The sequence below is a fragment of the Lepisma saccharinum genome, chromosome 12 (assembly GCF_977018435.1).
Source record: "Lepisma saccharinum chromosome 12, izLepSacc3.1, whole genome shotgun sequence".
Lineage (NCBI taxonomy): Eukaryota > Metazoa > Arthropoda > Insecta > Zygentoma > Lepismatidae > Lepisma > Lepisma saccharinum.
Genome location: NC_139240.1, coordinates 58,511,400 through 58,534,173, shown reverse-complemented (window position 1 = coordinate 58,534,173; position 22,774 = coordinate 58,511,400). Strand labels below are relative to the sequence as shown.

General features: G+C 37.3%; 1 protein-coding gene across 2 annotated transcripts in view; it reads left to right on the top strand.

Annotated features, from left to right (window-relative positions):
* LOC145996133 (zinc finger MYND domain-containing protein 11) overlaps positions 1 to 22,774 on the top strand; it is a 97,776-nt gene that overhangs the window by 65,659 nt on the left and 9,343 nt on the right. For both annotated transcript variants that reach the window (XM_083132449.1, XM_083132447.1), the window contains exons 10-13: positions 2,372 to 2,509; positions 4,803 to 4,928; positions 10,940 to 11,032; positions 12,614 to 12,697. In XM_083132449.1, coding sequence (XP_082988575.1) covers positions 2,372 to 2,509; positions 4,803 to 4,928; positions 10,940 to 11,032; positions 12,614 to 12,697 — 441 coding nt within the window. The remainder of the gene's footprint in view (positions 1 to 2,371; positions 2,510 to 4,802; positions 4,929 to 10,939; positions 11,033 to 12,613; positions 12,698 to 22,774) is intronic.

Genomic DNA, 22,774 nt, shown 5'->3' with positions numbered 1-22,774 from the left:
ACTAATACAGAAATGCTGCTTCAGCATTGTACACCCTGTACTGCATTTTGCAGACTAACGAGGCTTGACTCACAGCAGTATAATCCTCCTTAAGGCTCATGTTGTGTCGTCCATGTATGTTTGTATTATCCGTCTCACCTTGTCACCATTTATTCCCATTGTCATGATTAGCCTAAGTTGCAGAAGTGATGTAAAATTAAAAACTGAACCCTGCAATATACAAACTGTTGAATGTCAACTGTATTGCACTTAAATGTAACAAAGATGATGGTTAGGACTAACTGACAAAAATCATATTAAGAGAAAGCAAAATGAAAGGACAGTAGAAAGACAAAGATGAAGGTAATTGATTGTGTTGAAGATTTGAGTAGTATGAAGATCAAAGGTTGGAGAAAGGTTATCGTGGAGATGTTGCACTTCTTTTGTCAGCATTCCACGACGTTTCTTCTTCGTTGCAACCCGCAACTTGGTAGTACCGCCCAGTGATGGTTTGCCCATTGTTTGCATAATCTTTGCAGGATCACACTGCAGAAATCCCAAAAGAGACTCAGCATCACCTCCCCTTGCGATGTCATAACCTTTTTTGGGGGAGAATTGGTGGTCCAAAGTGCTTCCACTGCTTATTTTGTGTCTTCATCTCTGAGTCACAATGGTGCAACCAGCACTCATCCACAGTGGACAATTTGCATTTGTTCCTTTCAAAAACAAAAGCAAATTACACCTCGAACTTCCGCTGGCTCCACATGCTGCGTCATCTTGGTTTTCTGGCCCTCTAGCGGTGTTCTGCAGAACCACTATGCATGGAATGTGCACCGATCCAATGGCTTAAGGACCAATGGCTTCCTCACAGTGCAAATTCTTGAAATAAGCATACAAATAAAATGCAAAAATTATTACTTTAGCAGAGTGTCTACCAGTCAAGAAATCAACAGTTAGGTCAAGAAATTATGCTTGTGGTCAAGAATTTTTGCATTTTTTTTACAGTATAGTGAATTTACATTGTTATATACATGTACTGGGATTTGTTAAATTGAATATTTGGAAATCTAAAATTGCATTGAGTTGTGGTTATGATTTGTGTATTTTGTTTCTTAAAAATTTTATTCTTGCATGTAAGTTGTGTAAAAATATTAAATATAGTAATGTGGCCATTTCCCATCCAGAATGAAGTCTGAAGCATCAATTTTTACATGCATTAATATTTAAAGCAAGTCTAAATCTCTTGTTAAAGTACACCTTCAGTTTTCATCTTAACCAATCCTGTAGTAGGGGTTTTTCATTAAATAAAAAAATATATTTTCTTAATTTCCAACTACCCCCAGTAAAGAAAAAGAACAAAAGGTCCTGGAAAAGGAAAGAAAGTCATGAAAAAGTCAAGAATTTTCAATTTGTTATTTGGGTAGACACCCTGTTCATGAACATCCCTTGTACATGCCTTCATCGGGTATTGAACCTGGGACTCCATTGAGTACTTTACCATTATGCCACTGTAATCAGCTGTTGTGAACATACATAAGTAATTGACATTTGTATAGTTCCCATTTATGCAAATGGTTTGCACTCTTGCCTTTGTTATAAGAATATCAGGTTTTGTCCCCTGACACTACTCCAATATGTTGGTGTTGAAACAACATCATGAGGAGAAATGTTGCACTTCTCAAAAGCCATAATGGTGGACTCCATTATAAAAAGTGAAAAAAACATTGGTGATATTTAGAGCTCCGAAGTTGATGACAAATTATGTTTATTCCTGAGGTTTGAAAACAATGCTATCTGTTGATAACTGTCCGTTTCCCTTAAGTTTGAACCAGAAAACATTATTTTTAGTTTGCATTTTTTAAGTATTTTTTGTCATTTTTCTTCATTTTTGAGGCTTTGTGTTTGGCAATTTTAAATGTATTAGCTAGCATCCATCAGTGGCCTCTATTATCGCTTTACTCTGTGGTTTTAAAGTAAAATTAGTCAATATTTAAAAGAATCTGATGTACACGAAACAGAACCGTATTTTCAGATGCTGGCCGACTACTGAATTATGGAAGGTTTATTCTGAAAGAAGATGAATTACTTATACAGAAAAACCTTGCAGTGTATTCTTAGTAACCATGAAGTAAAAATATAAAAAGCCACAATAGCACGTAATTGCTTTTATTCATTTGTTTCTGTAGTTTAAACCACCAAAAACAAAGGTTTTAATCGAATTAATCAACTACTCTCTTGTAATTTATGAATAAACCCAGATTTCATTATCAGAGCGAAAGTTATTTTTAGGTTAATTTTTGGCATGTTTGAGAACATCAATTTCCGAGCCCTAGTGATATTATTCAGTGAGACCTTGAACTTCATTAATTCCTACTTTTCCTATTTCATTCAGGTCAAAAGAACATCTACATGGAACAAGGCGTGCGAGGAACTGAGGAGACACCAGGAGCTCATGGACAAGCTGCGTTCCGAAAACCAGAACCAGAATCTTAAAGAGGAAGAATCTAGCGAGGACGAAAGTGAAAGTGAGGTGAGAGGTTTGCATTGTGTTAAGTAAATGTTAATTTCTGGAGATTGCAGGTTCAAACCCTAAGAAGAGTAGGGTATATGTTCTGTTCTGCCACTTTGGTGATCTTTGATTTTACTAGAAATTTACGTGATTTTCAGACTCTTTCATCATAGAAAATGTATTCTTGTAGCTGTGATTTTGAAAAGCACCTAGCGATTTTAGACCCTCTTCAGGTTTTCCTGATCCAATTTTCATGATTTTGATCAAAAAGGGCATTTTTCTAGCTGTGGTTGAAGTCTATCTAACATTTTTCGATTTTGATATTCGGGACTTTCCCCGTGAGGGCTGAGTTTTTCCTGTGAACAAACACTGATTGTTTGGAAAGCAGGTTATGTGTTGCTGATTGGCTTCGTAGTTGGTCATGTGATTATTTATTAATGTGATGGGCTAGGGTGTGCATGTATGTCTTGGCTTGTCCGTACATGTTCTGACTTGTGTGTGCAAGACTTTTCTGACGAAGGACCGATTTTCCAAATCAATCAATTAGTCTCCCCGATGGATTAGTGGTACCATTGTTTATTTGTAATTAATGGGTCACGAGTTCGGAAAAGTGTTGCACAACAAGTCAGGACATGCATGAGCAAGCCAGGACATGCATGGAACAAATTGGGACATGCACATCCTAGCCCATCAGATTAATAAATAATCACATGACCAACTATGAAGCCAATCAGCGACACATAACCAATCAGGGTTCGCTCACAGGAAAAACCCAGCAGTCATCAGGAAAGTCCTGAACACCAAAATCAAAAGTTGTTGTGTAGGCTCCAACCACAGATAAAAAATGACTTTTTTTGGATCAAAATCATGAAAATTGGATCAGAGAAAAGTAAAGAGGGTTGAATATCGCTAGGTGTTTTTCTAAACCATAGATGGAAGAATGCATTTTCTACAATCAAGAGTGTCTGAAAATCACGTAATTTGCAGTAAAATCAAAGATTACCGAAGGGAGGAAAAAAGGCATTGGCCCAGAACAGAGCATATTCCCTTCTGACCAGCAAACTGTTAAATACTGTAATTACAGGTGGGCCAATACTACTTCGAACCGATATCTATACCGTTGCTGATATTCTCACTGATATCAGTGCTTCAAAATTGCAATAATTAAAAGTTTTTCAATATATTGAGTAATGTTAGTGTGTAAGTATTGCATTCCGATTGCAAGCATTATTTTATCAAGAGTTTTGCTTCAACATTTTCAAGAATTACGTCAGAATATTAAACTACCTCTCATGGAATCAACTACAGTTTTTGCACACAATATTGATGCAAAATAAATGCACCGACTTCATGATCACTGTTTGTTTTGGTGTCTTATGAGGGTTGTTTGGAAAGTTCTAAGAATCGGTCAGAGATAGCATTGCAATCTGAACAAAAGCATGTGCATCAGAAGGCCACATCTATTCTCAACGTGCAGTGAAAATTTCATCGCCACCCTTCCAATAATACAAGTGACGTGACAACATGGAACAAAAGGAAGTTCGTGTGGTCAAGTTTCTGCTGAAGAAAGGATTAAATGCGACAGCCATCAAATCCGAATTGGACAGTGTTGGGAGACTCTGCCCCATCATTTGCCACTATTGGCAAGTGGACGACGCTGTTGAAGCTTGGACGGGACAGGATTGAACACGACCCTCGCAGTGGACGTTTGGTGCTTTTCCAGAGGAATCCTCAAGAATTCCTGCGGCGTTACGTCAGTATGGACGAAACTTGTGTTCATCACTACACGCCTGAGACAAAAGAGCAGTCCAAGCAGTGGGTGGTAAGAAATTTCAACCCAATGAAGAAGTCATCCCCACAGTGACAGGCTATTTTGCAGACCTGGACGAATCCACATATTCTGCTGGTGTCAAGGCATTGGAAGACCGTTGGCAGAAGTGCATTAACCTTTGAGGAGATTATGTTGAAATAAAATCTCAATCACTCTGATATTGTGTTTCTTTCTACCTGATTCTTAGAACTTTCCGAACAGCCCTCGTAAGACACCAAAATGTATGATACATATTCCCTATTTGCCTGCCTCTTTTAAAGGTTAAAAGTGCCTAAAAATCTGCTCCCTGTCCTGTGCAATTGTAAATTGCTTCTATTTTCATTGGAATGTATAGGAATCAGTGAAAAGCCAGCATCAATTCAAAGTGGTATAAGCTCACCCTTTCTCATATTGGGAAAACCTCCTCTCTATTACACTATTATGCACACACATGATCCTACTTTTTGAGAGAGTCTATTCTCTATTTTTTGTTTCCTGTTGCAGGAAAGTGAAGTTGAAACCAAGATGGCTCCTACTCTGGCGAGGCAAGAGGAAGTAGAATCTGATGACCCTTCTCAGGACGAGGAAGGCTCCATATCGTCAACAAGTAAAGCTGTAAAGATGGAAAAGGTCAGTTTCAGCGTGAGGTGACAAAAGTCATACTTTGTGTGGTAATTTTGTGTGCTGCTTCTAATTTTCATAGCTTTCTATCCCAAGCACCTTGTTCTCTATCCCAGGTGACTAGTCACCAGAAATTTATTAGTCCAAATTCTATTGAATCTAAACATATTTATAAATGCTCTGGGGTATGTTTTTCACCGTTTAGTTTTTGTGTTTATCGAGGAAGCAAAGAAACTGCAGTGGAAAAGAAAACCGATTTCTCTCAGTCTGTATACCTCGTATGTCAAAAAAAGGGCCGATAAATTTTTACGCAGGGTTGGCAACACTGATGAATTTGAGCATGCGCAGGAGCATGCCCTAGTATTCTGTGATTTCAACAGAGATATAATCATGTGTGGGGTTGCATACGTGCGAGTAGCAGTAAGGTGAAATGGCTGCCGTAATACAAAAGCCTGCCAAATGTGAAGTGAGATCTGTCATACGATTTCTTAACGCCAAAGGACAGAATGCAGCTGACATCCATCGGGAATTGTGTGCCATTTATGGGCCGACAGTGATGAGTGAAGGGAAGGTCAGACAATGGTGCAGAAAGTTTCGGGAAGGACGTTCAAATGTCCATGACGATGAGCGTAGCGGAAGGCCTAGTGTTCAGACGGATGATCGGGTGGAAAGCGTTAACGAGAAAGTGCGTTCCAATTGCTGGTCCACAATATCTGAACTCGCCAAAGAGTTTCCAGAAGTGTCTGCAAAAACAGTGCATCGAATTGTGACTGACAACCCGGAGTATCACGAACTGTGTGCGAGGTGGGTACCAAAAATGCTGACAGACGCTCATAAAGAGCAAAGAAGGACAGCTGCATGTGATTTTTTGGCCCACTGGAGGGAGGATGGGGATGACCTCTTTTCACACATAGTGACGGGGGATGAAACGTGGATATCGTACGCCACTGGGGAGTTGAAGCAGCAGTCAGTGTAATGGCGGCACTCTGGTTCTCCTAAACTGAAGAAATTCAAACGAACACCATCAATTCACAAAATCATGGCAACCGTGTTTTGGGACCAAAAGGGTGTGATTTTTGTGGAATTCTTGGGAACCAGGACGAACAATTACAGCAGAGGTGTATTGCGAAACACTGAATAATCTGTGACGTGCCATCCAAAATCGGCGGAGAGGAATACTATGCTTTGGAATTTTTCTGATCCATCAGAACGCCCATCCACACTCAGCTGCTTGTACTGTTTAGACAATTGAAAGATTTCGATGGGAACTATTCAATCATCCCCCTTACAGCCCTGACCTTGCCCCCAGTGATTTCTTTCTTTTTCTTCACCGAAAAAGTGGCTTGCATCGAAGCTTTTCAATGACAGTGACTTGCTCAAGACATCAGTTCTGGACAGTGCACTCTCAGGCGGCAGATTTTTACGCAGAGGGTATACGGAAACTTGTGCCACGCTATCAGAAATGTCTGGAGGTTAATGGTGACTACATCGAAAAATAGCCAAGGTATGTGCTTGTTTATCAATCACAATAAATTTCTTCTCCTATCATTTTCTTGTTTTTTAAAAAAATATCGGCCCTTTTTTTTGACATGTGCCTCGTACTTTGTTAACCCTTAGATGCCGAGGCTGATTTTCCAGGCACAAGATTTGCACTAATGCTGAGCGTGTTTTCAGCGGGAAATTTGAAATTCTGCATGCTTCTAAATGAAATGTTATATTTCAGGAACTAAGAACGTTAGAGGTACAAATGATACCTCGTTTTCTTCAGTATACTTTGGGCTATAATCCTGATGGAAGAAATATAAATTTTCCGTAATCAGTTAGAAGAAGAAGAAATAAAAGGGAAAGTAACTTCTTTTTTCGCAAAATTTGAAGTTCATTGGACCCCACGCAGGCTACGCCAGGACATGAATTTCAAAAAGGTACCCGCATAATGCCTGGTATGTTTGTCATTGATGTGGAAAAATTTACGCACTTATTTGTAACACTTTCGGAGGGGGGAAAATATTTTTCAATATAGCACAAAAAAAAATTGAAGCTACAAAAAATGATTTATCTTACCTTGACCCTGCCTGGCCACCATGTACCTCCTACCGGGCATGGTACTTTTAGAAGTATGAGGTGCAGAGGGGAACATAGCTTGACCGACAGAAACAAGGCAAGTCATTCAACAATACTTCCTTTATAATCATATGGCGCCGTTTTGTGAAACAGCAAAGAGCAGTCGGCTGTTTTCCAACCCTTTGTTAATGGCTGGAGGCTTTTGACTTTGTTTCCCTGCTACCCCCACCCATCCTTTTGGCTCCAGGAATGTCCAATGAAAATAAATTTTTTTAAAAAAAATCACAATTTTTTGGACATTGTTTCCCCCCCCCCCCCCAATAGTAACAATGAAATTAAACTTTACTAATTGTTAATAACATACCTCTAGACTCACGCAGAACTCAAAACATGTTTCTCCAATCCTTATCCAAGTTACAGTATGTTAAAGAAAAAGTAACGTACTATGAGAAAAAGCTGTTTGTGACACTGGTGTCACAAGCTGTCTTTAAGGGAAATACCTGCTGTGACACCCATGTCATGACCCGTTCTTTAAGGGTTAATATTCTTCACATAACAATCTCTCTGACAGACATAGCGACTCATATAATGGCAGCAAATCTAACCTTTTTCAAGATTTTTAGCTACGAGTTCCTTTATGACGGAAATTCGACTGCATTTAGCGTCAGTTCATTGTCTGGATACGTTGGAATCATATTGACCCTTTATATTGTTAATATATTTTTGGAGGGGGAAGGGGGGTAATAAGTTAGGTTGGAAGAGAGGAAACTTTTACTTGTAGCCTTGAATTTTTGTAAAGTTCGCCTTGAAAAACTGGAATTGTAATTGAATTTTATCAGGGTCTTAAAGTAGCCACCCTGCTCTCTCTTACCACATCTCCGCATTCCAACCCTTGCTAACCTTAAAAAGGGGGCTGGAGCGGTTCTCTACCATTTGAATAGGTGTTCATTTACTTGCAGCTTCAACCAGTCAGTGGCAACATTGAAGACAGTGATTGGATCTATCAGAAAGTTGTGAGGCTTTTATCCTGTGTTTTGTAACATAGGTCGTTTCTCTTTTGAGCACATAGCTTGATGAAAGTATGTTTGGGAAACTAAATCATCAGTCAAGTGAAATTCAAGCATCTATGAACATGCATAGTGGAACCTCAATTTTGTGTTCCAGGATTTTATATTTTCCTGCAATATACATTCATCTTGATGATCCCAACTAACTCTCTAACCTTCATGAACCCAAAGGTTTATTGCTGCAGCAACACAAGCCTTTCATCTGTCCCTATCTTGGGCAAGGTCAATCAAATCTTTTCCATCCTTTACTGATTTCTTTTAGGTGCATCAACGTTATCCCACCATCTTCATCTTGGCTTTCAATTAAGTGTGCTTTTTATTTCCTCTTTAATATCATTTTTATTTGTTAGTATGACTCCTAAGTACTTGAATTTGGAAACTCATTCAAAGCAAGTTGTTATCAATAATTAAAATTTTATTATTACCTAACACTTGATTTTGGCCTGTAAGCATATACCGTATTGGCCCAAATATAAGCTGCACATTTTATCCAAATTTCAATTGTGAAAAATTAGGATGCATCTTATATTCGTGACCTTAAAAAAATTATAACATTTCGTCATATGCTGTTAAAAATGTGCTGATTTCTCATTTTCAAATAAGGATAATGCAACAATAGCATTGTTGTTTCTAACTGGAACAATAGCATTGTTGTTAACAGAAAGCTACCTTTGAAGTAGGTATAGCACACAACTGTAACCTTAATTTTTCAATAATTATACTGTATTTTGTATGGACTGTATTGATGATAAAATAAAATATGTACCTACCTAATTATATTTCCCTGAATCTGCCGGTAAATGGTTACCAGTATTTTCGTTTCTTCCCTCAGCTTATAGTTTGGTGTCATCTTTTCTTTCTTTCCGCTCCTTCAAATTTTAGAGTGCGACTTATATGCGGGCCAATACCGTATTTAGTTTTCTCTTTGCTAACTTCAAACCTATCGCTGCATAATATTCTTACATTTTCCCACATTTGAAGTTCTTTCACCTTGGTCCCCTGAAAAAGGTAAAATCAAGGTTCCACTGTATTGTGAAATAGTGTGTTCATACGAATCGTTAAGAAGGAAGTGTAAGGACAGTGATAATTTTTGAGTAAATGTACTTGCATTGTCTTGAAGTTGTTAATATTTTTTTGCATTTAAATGTTGAAAAAAATGACGTAATATTCTTTGTTATGCTGCACCCCCTCCCCCACCTTTTCACATAGGTCGAACTTGGTGAGGTGGCTTAGCATGAAGGCAATTCACTCTCACTAGAGTGAGTACTATCTCACTTCATGCATCATTGTTCATTGATCCACTAATGATCTCTCAGTTTTAATGTCTGAAGTTCTTGGTAAGTTTTCATCTTTATTGTGTGCCCAGGACTTACTGGTTTCAGTTATAACCCGGAACACTAGGGATGGGCCTATATGAAATTTTGCCTGATACCGATAAAGTACCGATATAACATTACCGATACTGTTATTCTACTGACCGATATAAAATTCCAAATGGTTTATTGACCTTCTTAATAAATTTATGTTTCCAGACAAACCAAGCATTCTGCACATTTGAACATTTTCTTTTAAGGTACAGAATGGAAATTGCATGTTTATATCCATGAAAATTGTAATAAAATCGCCCAATATTGCACTAAATTGTAAGATATTTATAGATATATTAGATTGGTTAAATAATACTGATAAACTGATACACCGATATGCCTATATCGGCCAATGCCAGTATAGTGCCAATTATGGCTAAGCCGATGCTGATGCCAATCTATCGGTATCGGTTGGAATTTATCTACCGATACCAGCTGGTACTTTTATGGCATATTGGTCTTTCACGGGGTCTGCAAAAATGCCATGCAACACTTTCGCAGAGTCTAATTATCCTGAAAATTATGCAAAATTGAAATTTTATTTTTATTTTGCACGAAAAGCTGTATTTTTGCGGTTACATGACATCTATTTTCATATTCTGATGGAATTCTTGAAAACCAAATTTCTTGATAAGAATATTTACACACTATTATTGATCAATATTTTGAACAAAAATTAATTATTGTAATTTTCAAGTACCGGTATCGGTATCTGTGGGAATTGGTAAGAGTATCGGTATCGGTTCAAAGTGATATCAGTTCAGCCCTAGTGCCAATTAATCTGTCCCATCCCTCCGGAACACCATCCCACCACCACCAACAATTGGCCCAATTTTCTTACAAAAGTACCAGATACATGAAAAATGCAATATAATACAATACTGATTATTGAAGAAATAAGTTATAATCTCCATTAACGAGATTCCTGGCCATGGCCTTGGACTTATCTGTTAAAGATAAGATAAAGAGGCTAATATTATGATGCCAAACACATTAAATTTTTATGCTGTGAGAAGAGTTCTTGTTAATCTCCCAATAGTTTGAGAAAGAGTGAGTACTGTTAACTACATCAGTTGTTTAAAAGGCATGCAGTCCTTAAAGTAATCTGGAATTATCCTCGAGATTTGTGAACAAATTTTTTGTTGGAAAGTAAATATTTAAATGTGTACTTTGGTGTCCAGATCAACATCAGACTTGTTATCTCACTTTGTGAACATTGTTCAAGGTGGTTGAAATATTGTTAAAACCAAGTACAAATACCAATTATAGTGAGAATCATAAGTGATTCCCAAATATTCATTATTTAGAGTTGCGAATTTTTTCTTTTAAAATAATGCACATAAAATTCTTCTTTTTATTTTTTTGAATGTAAGAAACATTCTTGTTATAAAATTTATAGAAAGCATTAATCTATGGAAACATTTCCCAAAAGAAATTACTTATGGGCTGTGAATCTTGCTGATTTTTACGTAGTCACCATTGAAGTTTCTTATGCAAGTATTTTTTTCCTTTCTCTCCAATTTAGGGTGGACCAGTACCAGAAGACATGGTGTCGTCATCATCTCAGGAACCAATTACCAAAGTAGTGTCAACACAAACCCCTCCAAGGTTTCTTAAGGTAGAGATCTACTATTATTCAGCATTTTGTTTGGAGTTTATATCGTATCAGTTTTTTAGTTTTGTTGTGTCATTATTTACGTATTTATCCCCGAAAATGAAACTGGGACTGACATGTCTATGACAGGGTCCACTAGTTGGTGTCAGAAATGCAAAGTAAAATGAACCATATCAATATGTCACTGTTTTTTTTTTAAGTAAAATACTGATAGATTGATGTGGCATAAATGCAATATAATTATAATATTGCACTATTTATAGCTATGGCAAAACTGCTACAATGTTCGTAGCCTCCCTGATGGTGCAGTGATAGCATCACCATCTTGTGATGAAGGGATCCCAGGTTCGATACCAGGTGGAGGCACATAATGTTTCGGATCCCACTTTAAACTGTAGGTCCAGTCCCAATTAGCCTTTCTGTGCATAAAGTGGACTTAAAACACCAATTCAATCAATCAATGCTACAATGTTCAGGTATGAGTTGAAATTCCTGTTTAAAATATATTTACCACATACATAATTTTGTGTTATTTTTGAAGTGATGAACAAGGAAAGAGAACACATCTGCTACAATAAAAGATTAAAATATATCATCATTTTGACCCTCAGAATCAGAGAATTAAGACATTTATGTGTTTTAACATTTTACTACATCAGGTATGTTATTGTTGTTTACTCATCATGACTAACATGGGCAATTGATATGAATTTGATTTTGTAATGTAATAATTCCAGTTCACAACCCTAGTAAGTTAATCAGGGATTTTCAGTGTAACAAATCTCTAGTACCACTGTGTTACATTAATGCTGTAGAATGAAGCCATTGATTATTGCAATGAGTACTTTTTTCCCCCTCTATGGTATTAACACATTGACTGCCACAGTAGATTTTTTTCCTTGTGGGCCATGATGTTTTATTCCGTGAATACAATAAAAGCATTGAAAGCAATATGTTTCTCGATGATTAGATGATTTATTTTTATGTGCATGAGTCATATGCAACTCACAGGGCATTAGAATCAATTTTTATGCTGCAGCCACGTGAGTTATATTTGGCTCACAGCATATTTATTGTTTTTTCTGAGCATTAAGTCTTTAGTTCTTTGGAACATGACTCTGCTGTACACTACTGTACCGATATTGTTCAAGGAGCTCGCCAGCAAAAATTCAAGGTCAAATGCACAATCAGAAAAACTTGAAAACAATTCATGAGGGAATTTTTTTTGTTGTTGTTTATTTGTCAGATTTAAGTGAAATTTAAAAGCAAAAATAAATCGAAAAGAAGTTAATGTACATCTCTTCATTTGATCCATGGTTTTTAAATTGTTCGTATTAATTGTAACAATAACAGCGTCAATAAATAAGATTTTTCGCGAACCATCAGCAAACCTTTGTCCACGGTGCCACTCTTCATTTAACATGTATGTTACAGCCTGGTGTATGCAAGGTAAAGAGACGTGCGAGTCAAATATGCTTCATGAGGCCCCGGGTTTAAAACAAGCATGAGTTAAATACAACTCAGTTAACATGTTACAATATCCTGCTGTTGATATTGTTTACAATTTGTGTTTGTTTTTTGCAGGCATTGGAGGAACTTTCTGGAGCCAAAGCAAAAAAGAACAATGCCAAGGACACAGAAAAAGCAGTAAGAGAAGTACAAGAAAAGGTATTTATACTTCATAATTCCCTTTATTTTAGTCATAAGCTTGCATATATTATCAGTAAGTTTATTTGATCAAAAATAGGTGAATAGCAGGTATAAGGACATGAAAGTTGGTGGAGTGGTTAGCATATACAGTGTCTGAGGTTTCAGATTTGAATCATGAGTAGGCATAGATGTTCCATATTTTTTGTCCATCATCTAATTCATCAGCCGATGAATGAGTAAAGATGTGCATGGACCGTGGCAACACTGCACACAGCAATGTCTGTTGAACCGTGGAAACTGCAGGCTGTCAGCGTGTGCTGTGGTGCCACATTATCACACACGTTTACTCTATTGAATAAAAATCTGTACAAAATCTATTTTGCATTCACAATGATAATGGGTTTTGAAAACGGCTGCAAGCGGCTTCAAAACAAAACCAATATTGTGGTTGTAGGACAACCCAATACTAAGAAAAAGTTGTTTCACAAAATTGATAAGAATGGTTTTTTGACCAATTTTGAAAATCTGAAATTAAGAATTATTTTTAAAACCTTTCTGCTTGCACTGTATTAAAGTTGCATCATGATTGGATCATTGGGTTTTTTATTTACGGAATTTAAAGGAGAGCAATCGTTCCAAAAACTCGAAAGAAAAAAAAAATATTGGTTGCCATAGATTAATGCAGAATTGAATAAGCTAAATTTTTATGTAACTATTTTATGTGGATCTACTGATAAGTTTTTAGTTGGAGTCCAAACTCGAGTATCCATAATTTTTTGAGTAGGACTCAAACTCGGCATCTTTGCGGGCAGGATTTTTCAGTTCAGACATAGTGTAAACATTTTTTTTTATTGACTCAGACTTATTCTGAGAAAATCCTATATCTTGTTTCAAGAAGATTATGACTTCCTCTGTCTTTCAGTCATCTTGAAATAGATCAAAGTGATAGTATGCGAGCATCAAAAAATTTTAACAGAAATTTAATTTCCTGTGAATGATTATTGCGGGAATATAAATTTCACATTGTGAAGAAAATATGTTGTTTTTGCATTTTCTTCGTTCCATTTGCAACTTTTATTAATCCAAATCCCATTGAAATTATACATATTTATAAATGCCCTGAGGCAAGTTTTTCACAGTTTAGTTTATATTTTTATCAAGGAAGAAAAAGAGAGCCACATGGAAAATAATAACACCATTAAGCCTTGTTTCCATGATATGAAAAACTCAATATGCTGACCACGGCAGAAATTTATTTTATTATAAAACATAAACTAAATGTAACGTTTCAACCTTCTAGCAAGGTCTTCTTCAGACTATGTACCAAGTACAAATGTAACAAGGTATAAGAACAGGACGATATACAGGGTGTCATTTTAATGGCGCCCACGGACCACGGAAACGTATAGAGGACATCAAAACAAACAACTTTTCTCAGTAACATTTTTCTCGTTGGTGCGTCGTTTCGGCGCTACAGTTGTTCAAAAAAGCCCGTTTAGCCGCCTGAATGCTGGCAACCACACACAACATTTGATTGCATTTGTGACGTATAGGGTTGCCAGGAACACACATAATCTGTGAAAAATGACATAGCTACAATCAGCCACATTATGTACCGTAACACAAAACGAGAAAACACGTTCTGTAACCTAACAGGAAGTAAACAAACTATACGAAAAATAGTAGAAAGGAAATAGAATTCAAGTGGAAGTGGTCATATCGAATTTTGTCTCAGCTTACATGTCACATAATTGCAAATCTAGTTACGAAGTTGGCATCTACAATTTAGTCTATCCACTTCGTTCTTCTGATACTATTTGTCTGTGACACACTGAACAGATGACAAAATAGAAATGAAATAACTCAAAATTCCAAAGGTAAGCAACATATATTCAGAGAATTATGAGGCAAGTGTCAAAAATGATTGAAAATACAGGGATATAAGTAGTAGTAATACAAGCTCTAAGACGACTATGTGTTTATCTATGCACAGGATACACATGTAATAGTTTGCAAATGTGAACAGGGTAGTATATTCGGTACTGATTCATCATTAGATTGTTACTGTGGTTGTACTTGTTTTAGCCGTAATGTAACAAAGTGAACCTCGGATACTTCCGTTATCAGCACAAAAGTACCACATGGCATCTGGACATAAACCTGTAGATATCAACCTTGCAACGAGATTTGCAAATATTTGACATGTAGTTGAGCGTAAACAGCCACGTGTAAGCTGTAAGTCCAATAAAATGTATTGTTGTTGATATTTTAGATGTAGACTGAGACAAAATCCGACATTGACATTTCATTTTGAATACGTTTTTTTACCATTTCTCATATCGTTGGTTGACTTCCCCCTTCCCCTGAGATGACTGCTGATCTTTTGGCTGGTAGGCTATGGTGTTCGGTCTGCTGGATGTGTTTCTCGCTTCGTTTTACAGCTAATAATGTGGTTGGTAGTTTGTCATTTTTCACAAAATGTGTGTGTTCCTTGCAACCCTGCCGTGCGCTGTTTCGCTGCAGAATATGAGGTCACAGGTACGATCAAATGTTGTGTTGGGTTGCCAGCATCCAGGTGGCAAAATGGTCTTTTTTGAACGGCTGTAGCGTCGAATCGATGCATCAACGAGAAAGATGTTACTGGGAAATGTTGTTTGTTTTGATGTCCTCTATACGAATCTGTGGTCCGTGGGCGCCATTAAAATGACACCCTGTATATACACAAAAATACTCCCCTCCAGACTATTAGAAAGTAGTTCTGGAACAATTTAGCAGGTGGCTTTCCCTTGTCAACTGTACTTTCACCTGAAAGAGAGTGTGGTTGGACTTTTTATCTCACGCTCATTTTCCTTCATTCTTCTTCCTTCTTCTCTCCTCTTTCTCTCTTGTCCTTTCCGCTCTTTCTAACACCTTCTTCCATTCTTTATCATCAGTCCCCCATTCCAGTTCATTGTGTCTTCTTCACCTTTCTTCTCTATTTCCTTGGCTTCCTTCCATTTTCTCACTAGCATTCTCTTCTCCCTTCCTATCTGCTTAGCCTCATCCCACTCGATGTCATGTCCTGTTTCTCTCGTGTGTTTAAATATCACATTTCTCTCTCTCTCTTAAGTCGTACATCATCCCTATGTTGCTTCAACCTGTCTTTCAGTCTCTTTTTCGTTTCTCCAGTGATGTGCACTGAGGAGTAGCTAGTCTAGCAGATATAGATCAATCAATCTCAAATCTCTAATTATTTTCAAATCACAATATTTATTGTTTTGTTGAAGCCACAGTTCATATGCAACACTTTTTTTCACACGCTTCTCGTCCCTCGGTGCGTTCAGCGGCCTAGCTCCCTCTTTCTCCGCCTCACAGTTCCAGGTAGAAACGGGTTTTCGAAGGGAAAGGGAAGAATTCTGCCTCTACCTCCCTTGCCCCCTCGCCCCCGCTCCAATAGTTGAAAGCCCGTTCTTGAGGTCCCTCAGTCCCTCCTATAGGACAGATAGGGGATTGGATTCCCTTCGCTTCCTTTGAAAATACTCTAAAGAACTAAGGGATTTTTTTTCTGCAGTACTTATTTTCTCTGTATTTACACTACTTTTTACACGTTGTACAATATTTATGTATAATATGGGATGTACTTTTATCATTTATGCAATTGGAACGTCTTATGTGCAGACATTTTTTTTTTTTTAAATATGGAATATATAATGATTAAATAACAAATATTTGCTCACACGCTCTCTTGGTCTCATTTTAGTAGTGTTTTATTTAAATATACTAATCTCTTGGCCTCCAATAAAAAAATACTAACTAACTCTCTAGCCTTCTTAAACCCGAAGGTTCATGGCTGCAGCAACACAGGCCTTCCATCTGTCCCTATCTTGTGCAAGATCTTTATACTCTTTTCCATCCCTACCGATTTCCCTTAGGTCCATCTCAACGTTGTCCCTCCATCTTCGTCTTGGCCTTCCTACTGGTCTCTTACCATCAGGTTTCCCAACAAGAATCCTGTAAACTCCTCTTTCCTCTCCCATTCGTGCCACATGGCCTGCCCACCTAAGTCTTCTTGATTTAATTATTCTAATAATGTCTGGACATGAATACAAATTATGTAGTTCTAAATTATGTAACCTTCTCCACTCACCTGTCTCCTCATCCCTTTTAGGTCCAAATATTTTCCTAAGGATCCTATTTTCAAATACTCTCAATTTATGTTCCTCTTTCAATGTAAGGGACCAAGTTTCACACCCATATAATACTACAGGCAAAATTACGGTTTTGTATATTTTAACTTTTAGTTTCTTAGATATTAAACGAGAAGACAAAAGTTTATGAAGAGAGAAGTAACATGCATTTCCTGAATTAAGCCTACTTTTTATTTCCTCTTTAATATAATTTTCATTTGTTAATATTACTCCTAAGTATTTGAATTTGGAAACTGTTTCAAACGAGTTGTTATCAATAATTAGATTTTGATTATTACCTAACACTTGGTTTTGGCCTGTAAGCATATATTTAGTTTTCTCTTTGTTAACTTCCAAACCTATCTCTTCAGCAGTTTTGAAAAATATTTTAGCATTATTCTTAATTGTATTTATGTCATCCCCTAATAAGTCTACATCATCTGCATATGCTAACAACTGAGTCATACCATTTAATTTTAGTCCTTCTTTAGTTTCGTTTACCTTCCTAACAGCATAAATAACAATAAAAAAATGGATAAGCTAAACAATCATAAATATAATGTACTTATTTGGGCAAGAGAACGCACGTTCTAATTCTTGTTGTTGGTTTGGTTTATTTTACTTCGCTTTTCTGCCACATTGGGTTATCGTGAAAATGAGAATGAGTGATGATATGATGAAACTGATGAAGGGACCTCACAAAGAACAATTCGTGACGAGCGTGCATTCTTGTTCTTATGTGTTGTACTCGGCCTGCAGTGAATAATGAAAAAATTAGAAATGAAAAATGTATCCCAGAACTCAAAAAGCCAATTGAATATCATTGAAGAAAGTAGAAAAATGGTTTGTTTAAAGTTGTGTTCTGTTACCCATCGCTTTTTCTAGCTGTATAGATTTAATCGGAATAAGTAGCTAAGAGCTTGAAAGTCGTGAGGGACAATCATAAACAGAGAATTCTAGGCTCCTGATTTCACAGTGCCCTGCAGATGCACTGGTGGAAATTATTTGTATTTTCTTCTCTTCCATCGCTTTACCTAATTTCTGCCATGACGATGAACGTTGATTAAATTAAACGGGTGAAGATGGGTTGCAAAGAAACACTCATGCAAAGGCCAGGGCTCAAGCCCGGATCCTTCAGTAATGAGATTGTGAGATGGGGAAATTAGGGAAATCAAACAATGCAAAATTTGTGAAAAAAAGTTAATCATATATAAAGATGGTATTTCAAAAATTCAATTAAAAATTACTACTCAGGAGAAATGCAGTATCCGAATGGTTAGCGCCGTCCTCACATGTTTGTTGTCGGCCAACCTACGTGGGGGAGTGGAAGTGGTTCTGGATCTGTAGATGGAGGCATATAGTGGTTCGGATCCCACATTAAACTATAGGTCCAGTCCGATTAGCCTTTCTGTGTATAAAGTGGACTTAAAGCGTCAAATCAACCATCAATTCAACCAACCGTGGGGGAGTGGTTACCACAGCACGCTACAACACCAGGAGTTCCTGGTTCGAACCCCTACCTGGACATGGGTGTTCTTTGTGTTTGTCCCTTCATTAATTTTGTCGTATCATCTTCGCGATTAACCAAATGTATAAAAAAGTGAATCAAATAAAATCATTGATTGTTTGATTTGGTTTATTTTACTTCGCTTTCCGCCATATTTGGCTAATCGCGAAGACGATATGATAAAATTGATTAAGGGCATGGGACACACAAAGATCACCAATTGCCAAGCCGAGATTCAAACCCGGCATCTCTGGCCCAGTAGTCAAATCAAATCGTTTTTGATTTTCGAAAGTGGGTGGAAGTTATGTGTACAATTTTTTGTAGTCATTCCTAACTTTGCAATTTTTCCTGTATTTGACGTTCTTCTTTTAGGAATACTGAGCCCAAAAGGGGGGGGATTATAACCCGTTGGGCATGCCACTCATTGCTACCCCAAGTGTCGACGTCACCGCTCGTCACTGCGTTTCTCCTATGTACATACTCTTACATTCTTTACAGTTCACTTCGTAGATAATCCCTTCCTCTTCTCTGTTTTCTTAAGATGCTTCTCCTTTCCTCCCTGTAAGTTTTAATGCCCGCTTTTCTAAGCACTTTGCATATCTTTTCTGTGGTCTTCCCCATACTCCTTATTCCAAACCTCAATATCAAATAAAACGGAAATCTCTCTATCCATTTACTTTGTTAGTGTCCTTTGCAAAACAATCTATCTGACAGAGGAAAGATTATTGCAAGGTTTCTTGAAGTTGATTAATTATTAATTAGTTAATTGTGAATGTGAAAATGTTATACAATTAATTATTTTTTTCTTAAATTAGTATATCCTGTAACATTTGTGACTTGTGTTTGTAGATGTATTTGGAGTCGTGAGTGTGTAAAATGACAAATATAAACTCCACACCTTAAATTAAATATTTTAAATACATATACCAATTATTTGAACTGATTTAGAATTTTTGGATTTATTGGAATCGCATAGACCCTTTGTATTGTTAATAAATTTGTGTGTCTATGTGTGTGGGTGGCGAGAGATGGAAATTCATAAGGTTGAAATACAGAAAACATATGCTGGTACCCTTGAATTTTTGGAAAGTTTGCCTTGAAAACCAGGAATTATACTTGAATTAATCGTGGTCCTAGAGTGGCCACCCTGGGTTCAGATCCCACTTTAAACTATAGCTCCTGTCCCCCCGATTACCCTTACTGTGCATAAAGTGTACTTAAAACACCAACTCAATCAATTAATCAGTCATTTCCTAAAGTATCTTTGAGGCATTTGTTGGTACAGACAATATTCTGTTTCATTAAGCTTGCATACTTATCTACTTTGTGACTCTTCAGAAGATTGTAGTATACTTCATGAATTTTGTTAAATTGCCTCTTGTTATGGATCTGCCGATGTCTCATTCTTCTTGATCCATCAGCTAACGTTCCATGTAGATGAATATACCATGGAGCAGTTACACAGTTCGGAAACTATCTGAGAATATCTCTTTGTAAGTGGTCAGTGGACTCAGTTTGAATGATTTCTGCCATACACTTCTGCTTGAATCTTGCCATTTGTACACTTGCGTTAGAGTACTGCATTGGACCACTTTCGCTCACTCAAACTCGATCGAATCTCCCACGCTCGAATATCAAATATCATTTCAATGTGACAATAATCCTACAAATATATGTGTAAAATTCGTGTTGGTAGTTTCAGCCCATAATCCTATTCATTTTCATATATTGCTATGTATTGGTAAGATAGACAAAATTACATTTTAACATGGATATGGTGACTTTGTTCACTTAAGTTTCAATTTCACGGTGTCTTTCACTTCACGAAGGATATTTATAGGTCCACTACCACAGACAAATTACGGTTGTACGTAAACCACTGGGCTTCGAGCGTATACCAATTGTTTGCCTGTTCTAATGCTCAAGTAAGAAACGGTCGATTCCGCAAGCCATCTAGCATCAGCCATGCAAACTATTAGACGATCGAGATAGAAAGCTTCGATGCAGCACTCTAACTTGTGTATTTGAGGTTTTTGTACCTGCTTTGAATTCACTATGACTGACTAGCTTAATGCTCTTATTTTTATTATATTTTTTTTTTGTTTGATTTTGTTTGTCAGCTCTACCTACCTGTCATTATTATTACAGGGTTGCTATTAAGTAGGGATGGCCGCAGAATCTGGATAATGGATATCTGGATAGTACAAATTTGAAGAAGGATTTGTAAAATATCCGTACTGTGAAATACGAACATGATGAATAAAAGAATATGTGAATAGCCCGTGAAACGGATAAACAATAATTCTGAATAATACACACATTCGGATATCTGGACATTTTTGGTAATCCATATATCAGATATCCGGATAATTAGGATAATCCAAGTATCCAGATATCAGAATATCCAATATCAGGATTTGGCCATCCTTCCTATAAAGAGGTGCCATTATTTTATTTAATTCCAGCATTTTAATATTATATGAGATTGTATTAGAAACACTAGCCATTTAGCTAAACTAGTCATGTTAGGTAACACTTGTTCTCAACACACTTTTGACTGTTAATCAAAGGGTCCCAGGTTTGATACCCGGTGGAGGCACATAGTGGTTTGGATCCCACTTTAAACTGTAGGTCCCATCCTGATTAGCCTTTCTGTGCAAACAAACAAATCAACACACTTTCACGTGCAAGTTACAATAAACCCCTTCTCCTTTTCTGCCTAAAATTGAAATGGTGGCATTCTTGTGACATTCTTAGTTTTGGACTTGGTTTAGACATGTGTTATTTTCCACCCCCTTTCATAATCAATAGTGTGTGTATTAATCAATTACTTGAAAAGGAAATCATCTCTTATTGTAGTTTATATATTTACAAGTTTCTTCTGATGAACAATATTTCACCTTTATTTGAAAATTTTGTAATTACGTTGGTAATACTCTTGTTTCAGTTTGTTTTTAAGTGCACCAAAAGACTAATCGGGACTGGACCTAAAGTTTAAAGTGGGATCCGAACCAGTATGTGCCTCCACTAAACGCACAGCCATGAAATTAGGTGGGTAACAGAAGTTGACGTTGCCACGTCGGAGCACAACTGTGTGTGTTTGGAGGTTTAAGAGAATGAAACTGACAGTATTTGTGCGAAAGGTCAGGAATGAACCCAGATAGAGGTCGATCTCACGTTCGGACTAGGCAACGCAACCCAGTTGACGTTGCCACACAGTGCGCGGGAACCAGTAACTTTTGTCCCTCTCTCGCTTTGCTTTCCCATATGTGGCACCAGCGTAATTCTACCCAGCTGCCTATTTTCATGGCCGTGTGTTTAGGTATTGCACTTGGAATCCATCTACATCTTGTGGAAATGGGGACATACACTTGGTCTTTAAGAGAGCCCCAAAGAAGAAATCACAAGGTGTAAGATCCAGGGAGTGGGTTCAAATTGGGGATGAACGAAGATGCATTTCTTACACTTACACTCTTCTGCTCCCCACTTACGAGGAAATCACAAGTACATCTGACAAACTTTCAGATAATTAACTCATGTAATACGTTACTTATCAAAATATAACATATCTGCATTGTAACTATGAAGATTGAATGTACAAGGGTCATTTCATAAATAATGCAAAAGATGGTAACACTGCAGAGTGAATGATACAATCAGAGTAAAAGTTACACCAGTTGCAGATAAAGTCTTGTAGAAGCAGCATGTGTGTTACTCAGTTCCCTAGTGTACGCCAGTTGGTAGTGAGAACTGTTAGAAATGGCATCTGCACACACCTCGGGTACTGTGATGGTTGAAAACCAAAGTTTGTGGTGAGCAAACGGCTGAAGTCTCAGTCAAACAATGAATAAGTCCATCATGGACATGGCCAAAAATATTTGACAAGCACAAGCAAAGGTGAAGCAAATGATCACTTTTGCCTAAGATCAACAAGGAATTATCATTGCTGATGTAGTCTCATGTGGAACTAGTGTGACATCAGCATATTATCGTGCCCAAGAAATATCCACAAAACCGACCTGTCTTGCTTCAGAATGGACCACTCATTTTGCATTTTGCACGCCCGCTCCTGAGAGAGGTTGAGATCAATTTTCTGAGCAATTATGAGAACAAAGTATGGACTCACCTGCCATCCATTCCAGACATTAATCCACCAGACTTAACTTATTTCCCAAGTTGAAAGAGCCCAAGCATTTTTCCTCCCTGAAAGTTTTCTTCAGCGGTACCTGAGTCATCCTCAGACTGAACAGCAGTGGTACCCTAACTAGCATAGCAAATCTCCCCGAAACGTTGGGACACAGTTATTGAGATGTAGGTGATTAATCCAGAAATGAAAGACAATACATTTTAAGAGGCAGGAGAGGAAAATAAGATTATCAAGGAATGCAGGTGACTACCCATTACCTTACTTACATGAAATTT